The 10,559-nt window shown below is 42.2% G+C and overlaps 1 protein-coding gene across 2 annotated transcripts in view; it reads right to left on the reverse strand.

The window, feature by feature from the left end:
- CASP8 (caspase 8, apoptosis-related cysteine peptidase) overlaps positions 1 to 10,559 on the reverse strand; it is a 75,920-nt gene that overhangs the window by 12,024 nt on the left and 53,337 nt on the right. Inside the window, exons 3-7 of one of the 2 annotated variants that reach the window (XM_011974501.1) lie at positions 8,065 to 8,170; positions 6,824 to 6,962; positions 6,658 to 6,702; positions 4,622 to 4,686; positions 2,614 to 2,755 (exon numbers count right to left, since the gene is read on the reverse strand). In XM_011974501.1, coding sequence (XP_011829891.1) covers positions 2,614 to 2,755; positions 4,622 to 4,686; positions 6,658 to 6,702; positions 6,824 to 6,962; positions 8,065 to 8,170 — 497 coding nt within the window. The remainder of the gene's footprint in view (positions 1 to 2,613; positions 2,756 to 4,621; positions 4,687 to 6,657; positions 6,703 to 6,823; positions 6,963 to 8,064; positions 8,171 to 10,559) is intronic. The other variant, XM_011974502.1, reaches the window with a different exon arrangement.

A 10,559-nucleotide genomic window follows, 5' to 3' on the forward strand; every position in this document is an offset into this window, starting at 1 on the left:
CAACTGAAAGCTCTGTGTTTGTGGATGTGGTTTGTTCACTGATGGACTTCATAGCAAGATGATGGTTGGAGACCTGATCATTGCATTAGGAAACCTCCAGATGTCATTATCTCTATGCATTTTAGCTAGAGCTTTCAGCTGCTCCAAAGGTAAATCTGTATCTGCTGCCAGTGTTCTTGGAACCAAGTTGGTTTAGAGATCTGACTCCACGCCACCAGTAGGTTTTCTTCAGTCTGTCTGTGTTCAGTAAAATGCTTCATTGCTTCCTTTGCTGGGCCTGGTACACCCAAGTGTAGAGTTTCTCTGGTTCAATTTTATGAGAAAACAAACTTCCTGTTCCTTATGATGGTAGAATAAGAATAGTTGCTGCCTCTATGAGAGGGAGGTATGAATCTGAGGATTGTATAGGCTTTAAAGAATCTTCCTGTTTTCTGCTCATTGCCTCACCTACACTTTGTACCTCCAATTGCTGAATTTTTCCAGGATTCTGTGGGGTAAATAGGCTTGCCTCTTTTCTGTGTTCCCCTCTGTAATCAGTTAGGTTGTAGCTTTCTCTGTTAAGTCGATTACCTCTACTCTTTTGTTTCAACTCCCCCAAATTGTTGGAAACCTTTCATTAGCTATCGTCTCCATTCCCGTTCTCTTGATCCTTGTTGGATTATTCCTTTTTTATTCCTTCTCCAGCATTTTGTCCCTGTCAGCACATCAGAGCTAAACATAAGCCATCAGTCAAAAGACAGTCTCAGCCAGGTGCAGTGGCTCACACCTATAATCCCAGCACCTTGGGAGGCCAAGGCGAGTGGATCACCTGAGGTCAGGAGTTCGAGACCAGCCTGACCAACATGGTAAAACCCATCTCTACTGAATACAATTAACTGGGTGTGGGTGTGGCGCACATGCCTATAATCCCAGCTACTTGGCAGACTGAGGCAGGAGAATTGCTTGAACCTGGGAGGCAGAGGTTGTGGTGAGCCAAGATCATGGTATTGTACTCCAGCCTGGGCAATAGAGTGAGACTCTGTCTAAAACAAAAAAAGTCAGTCTAGCATTAGGAATAGAACAAACAAAAACTGAAATGCAATTGTTGATTTGGAAGCACTTTGGCAAGACTGATACAGTGTGTTGGTTCTGTGAAAAAGTTCTGATCCTTTGGAAATGTGGAATGTTGATTTAAAAAATGACTGTAAAGCGAGTGTCAAGGCACTGAAGCAGGACAGAAGGGAGTCTCTCAGGAGAAATGACTTCTGCAGTGGGGTCTCCTACTTTTACTCATTTAGCATAAAACATAAGAACAGGAACAGAAAAAGCAGGACACACAGACTCAAATGCCTACCAGAGACTAGTCAATCATAAGTTATAAGAACTTATAAGGCCAGTTATAAGAAAATGAACTGCCAGAAATATAAGTGTTATTTTAATAGAAATGTTTTAATTTTAAAATAATACAAATCAAGGGCTCGAAATGTTTTTTTCAACACCAAGCACATAATGACGAATGATGTCATCAATGCACCTAATCTCTGTGCCTTTTTAAAGGCTTAGATTTGCTTAAATAAACAAATCAAATGTTAACATGGGCCAGGTGCGGTGGCTCACACCTGTAATCCCAGCACTTTGGGAGGCCGAGGCAGGAGGATCACTTGAGGTCAGGAGTTCAAGACCAGCCTGGCCAATATGGCAAAACCCCATCTCTACGAAAAATACAAAAATTAGCCGGGTGTGGTGGTGTGTGCCTGTAGTCCCAGCTACTTGGGAGGCTGAGGCAGGAGAATCACTTGAACTGGGGAAGTGAAGGCTGCAGTGAGCCGAGATAGCACCACTGCACTCCAGCCTGGGCAACAGAGTGAGACTCTGTCTCAAAAAAAAAAAAAAAAAAAAATGTTACTAGGGACCATTACAGAGTCCTGATGATTATAATCAGTCTACATTAATTTTCTAAACTTACCTCCATTTGCAAAACAAATCAATAATTGATGTTATGCCTGATGAACACTATTTTCAAAAGTTCTTTGATCAAATCAAAATTATTAATATCTCAACGGTGATGGATGATTTTTATTTTTTGTTGTTGTAGTCACTTTTTATATTCACATACTACAAATTGTTTTTTCATTTAACTTGTAGGTTCTTGATCTTAGCTTAAATAGGCTGAGTAAGAGAACTGCTAACCAGTTTAATATTTAATACTTGAAAATGCTGTTTCTGTTAAGAACCCACAATTTCTGCTGCACTGAACAGCCCAACCTGTAAAAATGCAGCCTCTATAAGAGCTTTGATACCACGGCAGTTTCATCGCTTAATGCATTCCACAGAAGCACTATGCAGTTAGCTGAATTAAAAACAAAGCTTATTACTGCTTTTCATTGTGTCTTTTAGTAAGATTTGATATTTCATATTTATACATACATTGCTTCTATTTAAAAGATTAATTTTTTAAAAAGCAGGAAACTGACAAATGTATAAGAATGTTCTTTACCTCCACAGGGAAATATGTTTAAATCCATTTTCTTGAAACATGACCCTTTTGGTATAGCTTTTGTTCTCTGCCTTTTGATTTAAAAAAAAAATAGGCATAAGAAATATTTCACTTTTCTCTTTTGGGTTCTACTGTACCTGCATCCAAGTGTGTTCCATTCCTGTCCCTAATGCTGTGAAGTTTGGGCACTTTCTCCCGTGCTTTGGTAAAATCGTAATTGTTGATGATCAGACAGTATCCCCGAGGTTTGCTTTTCATTTGGTAAACTTTGTCCAAAGTCTGGAAAACAAAAACCCAACCCAGGAGCTGATTCTGTGGGTCAAACGCTAGAGATGTAAACAAACAACTCCCTAGTAAGAGGACTTGCTTTCCATTGCACCACCCCAACTTGGGGTCGTTTCCTTGAAGAACTAGTTTCTACCTATTTCCTTCACACAGGACCCCTCAGACTTCTGCCCCATCATTGTAAAGTCAGTTTCCCAATACCTGGGCCTCCTGAGCACTTTGCACATATGTTAATATTGTTGTCATCATATTGTATTATTGTTTGTTCTCATTTCTGCTTCCCATACTATACAGAAAACTCGTTGAGGTCGATAACATCTGTGCCAGGGACTACGGTGTATTAACTTACGAGAGCTCAATCAAGAGTTACTCAATGAATGTCTTTGGTTGCCCCCACGCCATAACCTTGTGATTCTCTTGGCTGTCTACTGAACTCATCTGTGCTTCGTGGCTAACAGTCAAGGGTCCCCCATTCATGCATTGCACAGTGTGGTCCCAGGATTTTAAAGGTGATGGCTTAACCCAGCTCTCAGGACCACGGTGGCTGCTGGGAAGAGACGGGCTGGTCAGGCAGGTCCTGGCTACACTGTAGGTTATGGTATCCAAATTGTAGTATCTGACAGTACCTGCCAGGGATGGCCCTGTGTCCTATTCATTCTCCTAGGGCTGTTTCAGTGCTGAGACACTCAGCATTTAGTTGGAGGTTCACGTAGCCCCTTGAGGTAGAGAAAAGGGCTCCAGGCTAGGAAGCCCAGTTCCTGCCTCTACTTCACCTTATGACTTTGGGCAAGTAACCTGTTATCTTAATAGATTAACTCTAAGATATTAAATATTTGATTAAGTTTGTACCAAATGTGTTAAGTTTGTATTATTTACTATTAAGTGTGCTAAGTATTTATTAAGCATATTAAGTGTATTTACTGAGATATTAAGACACTAAGATTTGACCAGGCATAGTGGCTAGCACCTATAATCCCAGACTTTGGGAGGCCAAGGCAGGAGACCTGCTTGAGGCCAAGAGTTCGAGACCTGGCTTGGCAACGTAGCAAGACCCCTGTCTCAATAAAACATTAAAAAAGGAAAAAGATACTAAGATTTACTAAGATACTAAGACAGTGTTTTTAGCTGTTCAGTGGGGACAATGCTTGCAGCATGCTATATTGCTTAGAAAGTACCACATTACTTGGGTTAATCCTTGACTTTCAGATGAAAGAGGTCTGGTAATTTTCTCAGAAGCCCATACCAGGCTCTCCCAAGCCTACTTCAGATATTCAGGATTTCCTCTTCTTCTTACCATGAGGACGAGCAAATGGGCTAATAAGTCGGGATGTATTTGGTGGATGGTTGATTACATAAAGAGAAGCTATGATGCCTAAAAAGTACATGTTTCTGCTGGTTCACTGAGATGAAAACACAAAGATGGCTAGGTTATGAGAGTTTGCTGCTTACACCTAATTACAAAGGAGAAGCATTTTTGAAATGTTAAGTCAAACGAAAAGGCTTTGCTTTTTCCATTCCTGCTAGACTCTCCAAACCACTCCCCCATCCAGGCTGGCACGGCTGCTAGAAGATTTGGTAGGAGGCTTCTTACCCCCTCCACCCTCCAACTATTCCAGTATCTTCATCTTGGGTCTTAAAATAAAATTTGAATGCATAGAAAACTGAAGGAGTCACGTTTTAAAAATTAAGTCATATTTTTAACTTTTTTTGTGTGAATTTTTTCTACAGTTCTCAAAATTTTCAGTAAGTTTCTGCCTCTTCTCGGTTTATCTGGCAGCTAAAAAAAAAAAAAAAGCTAACAAATTAAGTAACTAGGATCTGTAATGTAAAAAGAAAAAGGATTTGGAGGTTTCCATCTACCTGTGATTCACTATCCTGTTCTCTTGGAGAGTCCGAGATTGTCATTAGCCCACACAACTCCTCCCCTGCAAATAACAAAGAGACACGTGTAGAATGAGACATGGCAGGAAAGGAACACTGGTAATGAAATATGTAGCACATAGGACAACATAAGGTCTTTTTTCAGATGAAAATTCAAGCTGGGCACAGTGGCTCACGCCTGTAATCCCAGCACTTTGGGAGGCCAAGATGGGAAGATAACTTGAGATCCGGAGTTTGAGACCAGCCTGGCCAACATGGTGAAATCCTGTCTCTACTAAAAATACAAAAAAATTAGCCGGGCATGGTGGTAGGCACCTGTAGTCCCAGCTGCTCAGGAGGCTGAGGCAGGAGAATCACTTGAACTCGGGAGGTAGAGGTTGCAGTGAGCTGAGATCACACCACCACTGCACTCCAGCCTGGGCGACAGAGTGAGACTCTGTCTCAAATAAATAAATGAAATGAAATGAAAATTCACAGACGGCCATAAATATAATCTCCTTTCAACCCAGAGAGATTCTGCAAGCAGGGCAATTAACATGCTTCTGGAAATATAAGATCAAATTGTCTCCTCGCCAAAGAGGAAAACATACCAAGAAATGCCATAATTTATATTGCTCCACATGGCCAGGTTGAATTTTTGTGGTATTTGTGAGATACTCATTAATAAAGCCACTAGCTCAGGGTGAATTAATGATTTAGTACTTTACTCCTTAAAGTATTCTTAAGGAGTAAAGCTTGGGCTCAGCAGGCAGGGAGGAAAGGGAAGGACAGCCTGCGTGGACATTAATCTTTAAAATACATTTGAATGATCCAAAATGTATTTTATACACACACACCACAAAGAGCCAAGGTAAAAATACAATAAAAATATAACCAATATTAATGGAGCGATGGCGTTCTTGGACTTATAAAAATTTATCTGAATTTAAAATCATCTTCAATGAGTATATATAATTTTTCTAATCAGAAAGAATACTTTATTAATTGCCTATAGTCCCAGCACTTTGGGAGGCCCAGGTAGGCGGATGGCTTGAGTTCAGGAGTTTAAGACCAGCCTGGGCAACATAGCGAAACCCCATCTCTACAAGAATACAAAAATTAGCCAGGCATGGTGGCTTGTGCTGTGGTCCCAGCTACTCAGGGGGTTGAGGCAAGAGGATCGTTTGAGTCCAGGAGGTAGAGGCTGTGGTGAGCCAAGATTGCGCCACTGCATTCCAGCCTGGGGGACAAAGTGAGACACTGTCTCAAAACAACAACAATAACAACAAGAGAATATTTGATTAATCAAAATTTCAGAGGAGATCATTGAGAGTTCTCTCTCTTGGTTCAGCCTCGCTTACCCAGGTAGAAAAAGTGAAAGGAAGTTGAAAGGAGTTGTTTAGTGTAGAAGGTGTTGACAGAGGAAGTGACTTAACCAAGGAAATTATGAAACATAATTTAAATCCAGCTACTCAGTGCATAACATGAGGAGCACATCAAGGAATAACATGAGCAGCACATCAAGGAGAAAAAAAAAGTCACATAGAAAAAATGATGTTAAATTACTTATGACTGACTCACTCTGCACCTGTTTCAAACTTGCCAGCCTGGGCTGCAGGTCTTAGGAGAGCAGGTGCGGCCGAGCGCGGTGGCTCACGCCTGTAATCCCAGCACTTTGGGAGGCCAAGGCGGGCGGATCACCTGAGGTCAGGAGTTTGAGACCAGCCAGGCCAACATGGTGAAACCCCATCTCTAATAAAAACACAAAATTAGCTGGGCGTAGTGGTGCGCGCCTGTAATTCCAGCTAGGCTGAGGCAGGAGAATTGCTTGAACCTGGGAGGTGGAGGTTGCAGTGAGCCGAGATGGTGCCACTGCTCTCCAGCCTGGGCAACAAAGTAAGACTCTGTCTCAAAAAAAAAAAAAAAGTAGAGCAGGCACATTAGGATGTGCATGTGGTAGAAGGCTGTGGGGAGGACACACGCAGGTACCAGAGAGTAAATTAACTAAATCTTGAAAATGTATCTCCAAGCATTACCATTTGAACCTTCCTCAGGACGTCCTTCAAGGCTCCTTGTTCTCTCTGAATTAAAAGAGGAAACCCCCAACAATATTTGATTAGAAACAACTGTGACATGGACAGATTTGTCAGTTTCAATTTTAGAGTAGGTTTTGCCAATTCCCAGCTGTCAGGTTGTTTCTACCTCTGCTGAATTCTTCATAGTCATTGATTATCTTCAGCAGGCTCTTGTTGACTTGGGCACAGACTCTCTTCAGGATGTCCAACTTGCCTTCTCCCAGGATGACCCTCTTCTCCATCTCTATGAAAATATCCAGCAGGTTCTAAGAGGAGGAGAAATAAAGTTGGGAATCTGGATTGAGCCCTACTGGTTTTTAGATTAGATTTTTTTTTTTTTAACTTCCACTTTCTCCAACCAAGGACCTGCCCTTGCTTCCCAAGTTTCTGACAGCTTCTGCTGGTCTCTCACAGCCAGCAGGCTACTAGGGAAGCGATTCCATGTTTTCTGGCCCAGAAAGACAGAAATGAGAGGATAAAGGAGAAGCCATGTCAGATGTCACCCAGTCCCCAGGCCCTGTGCTCAAATCTCCTGCGAATGCATTACTTGAGGACTGTAAAACAGCCTAAGCAGCCTGGTCACCATGGTGATGCCCTGGGGACGGCCTTACCCCCAGCATTGCCTCTCCAGACCTGAGTACACACAGACACTCAGACACATACATACACACATGCACATACACACACACACAGATACACACAACACACACAGACTATACTCAGTGATACACACATAGGGGCATAAATACAATACACACTACACAACACACACACAGACACATACCACAAGAGAACACACACACACAGACACAGAGATACACAGACACACATACCACTTATACAGAGACACACAGAGATACACATATCACACACAAATACAGACACACACTATACACAGAGAAAGGCACGCACAGACACAGAGATGCACATACAACACACAGACATGCAAAACACACACAAAGACACACAACACACAGAGACACAAAACACAGACACACCACACACAAACACAATATACACACAGAGTTCCAGGTCCCAGGTCGTTTCGGGGACTGCGGAAGTGGAGGAAATGCCTCAGACTCACCGCTGTCTTTCCCAGCTCTGCCGGGTCTCAGGCTGGGCTGCATCTGCACAACCAGCCTCCTTCTCCCGGCCCCTGACTCCGCCTTTCTCCCGGTAATTAACATGAGCAGCACTTCAGTATAGAGGAATCACATCTGTAACGCTCGTGCTGACAACTTTCTTCTTCTGGTCAAAAAGTGAGAATCCAGGTTGCTTTTACCAAAATACCCCCTCTCTTTGGTCTCAGAAATGCCCCCTGGCTAACCAAGTCTCAGGACTAAATCTCAGTAAGATACCAGATCTTACCATGTCATCATCCAGTTTGCATTTGGAGATCTCCTCTTGCAGAAGAAACTTAAAAGACCTCAATTCTGATCTGCCCACCTCTTCTGAAATCTGATAGAGCATGACCCTGTGGTGGGAAATGGAGACACTTTAGAAACCTTTTCCCAAATAATTTCCCATTTGATATATGGAGTCACAGTGGGCTTGATTCCAAAGGCCTCCCTTCAACGTGAAGCCAGTTAATGGCATGGTTTATGAGTTGAGTCCTTGGAAAGAGGTTGTGACACAGAAGTCTGCTGGCTCTTCCCCGACTTTCCCACCCTTAACAATTTAAAGTTCTATCAACTTTTCTTTCTGTTTATTTCAGTTAAGTAAATCTTGCTTTTTTTTTTCCTATAAAATCAAGATTTTGTTGCAATAGCAAAAAGCTATGCCTTTTGGAAATTATGCTTTTCAAAATGCACAGTGGCTCATGACTTTCCTAATCAAAACCGGTCAGTATTCTCCCAGTCATTATCTTCAGTAAGAAGGCCAAGCATTTGGTTCTGGAATACAAAGTCTCTGAATACATCGCCATTGCAGACCAGACTGCAAACACTAAAGGACCTGAAGCCCCAAACACACCCAGCTGCCCTGCCCTCACCCCTTTCCGCCGTGCCCCTACACCCCATCCCTTGTCTATCTGCAGACGCCTATCCACGAACAATCAGCTCAAGCATTGCCTGGGCATCCGCAAAGCTGCATTCACTCCACTACGACTTAGGAACCCCAAAAGGATAACACACGTAATTGTCTGTTGGCCTGGTGCAGTGGTTCACGCCTCTAATTCCAGCGCATTAGGAGGCCAAGGCAGGAGGAGGATCACTTGAGCCCAGGGGTTTGAGACCAGCCTGGGCAACATAGCAAGACCCCCTCTCTACCAAAAATATTTAAAAATTAGCCGGGTGTGGTGGCATGCACCTGTGGTCCCAGCTACTCCAGAGGCTGAGGTGAGAGGATCATTTGAGCCCAAGAGGTTGAGGCTGCAGTGAGCTGTGATCATGCCATCACACTAAAAATAAAAACAAAAAATAATTGTCTGTTTAGAAACTGTTCAAGTCCCCTAATGACCAGGTCTGTACCCTTTTTATTTTCATAAACCCAGAGGGTTATGAGGTGCAATGTTTGCATGCAGAGGACCCCGGCTATTGGTGTTGGAGCCTTGATTCCACCATCTTTGAGCAGCATTAACTTCAGACATGTTACACATTTTTTGCTCGCCCATAGACTGAAGATAATTATCCGTAACCACATCATAGGAGGGTGTCGAGGGTTACACAAATAAGTTTATGTGAAGCACTTAAACCAATCTTTGGCAACACACTAAGTGTTCAATGAGTGATAGGTGTTACTATTTCCTAATCTATGCCTATCACATGTATGTGATAGGCACATTTAGGCTGGGACATTTAGGCTCTTGCAATATGCTTGCCAAATAGGTGAACACAGGAATGTTTTAGAAGTCAGCAAACCTTTCAACACTATAGTGTAAAGGAAAATAATTTTAATACAAAACATGTTGACTTGAAAATTTAATTAGAAAATTAAAATTCTGAAAATAAAAATGGCATAGAAACAGAAATTACTCAGTATTACCATCTGCCTTATCCTCCTTCTCGTGGACTCTCTACCCTAAAAGTGTTTATCTAAAGCTTTCGGTTTGGCCAAAATTGGATCTAATCCAAAAAGCTATTCTGACTCTTTCGCCTTTATTACAAGGTATTTACCCTTTTGCTTTCCTCATTATTGAAGCCTACAGGCTTTCTTGTACCATCATTGTTTAGTAATGAACCTGAATGGTTTATAAGATACTTATTTTATAGGTAGCAATTATAACTGGAAAATAAAATGTCTAGTGTTTTCTTATAATGGTAAGTGGCCCCCCTAGCATATTTATTAGCTCCTGGCTAGTATTCAATGATAATGAACAAGCAGTAAGTCAGGATTGCACTGACCCTTTTATCTCTAAGCCAATACATAAAAGATTTTAACAGACAGATCCTGCCTTATTAGTAGATGATCAATCCTCCACCAGAAAGGTACGGATTGTGTCTGGCACTGGGTGTTTGCTTCAGCCCAGCTCATGCGGCAGAAGTGGAACCTTCAAAGGACCAAGATGTTGGGCACAGGATGAGACCCCCTTGGCTTTCCTAGTTCTGGGGTTATGGGTTTTTAGGACTAACTGGTGCCTTAATGAATAAGTTCCTTACAAAGACTTCACAATTCTAGTAAACCAGAGCTATCTAGTGTACTGGTTGTATAGTGTTCTCCCTTCTTCTCCAAAATTCATGTCTAACTGGAATATGAGAATGTGACCTTATTTGGACACAGGACATTTGCAGATAAAATTTCATTAAGATGAGGTCACGCTGGCCAGGCGCAGTTGCTCACGCCTGTAATCCCAGAACTTGGAAGGCCGAGGTGGGCAGATCGCATAAGCCCAGGAGTTCAAGACTAGCCTGGGCAACATTTCGAAA

This window comes from Mandrillus leucophaeus, unplaced genomic scaffold (genome assembly GCF_000951045.1).
Source record: "Mandrillus leucophaeus isolate KB7577 unplaced genomic scaffold, Mleu.le_1.0 Scaffold146, whole genome shotgun sequence".
In the NCBI taxonomy this organism is placed as follows: Eukaryota; Metazoa; Chordata; class Mammalia; order Primates; family Cercopithecidae; genus Mandrillus; species Mandrillus leucophaeus.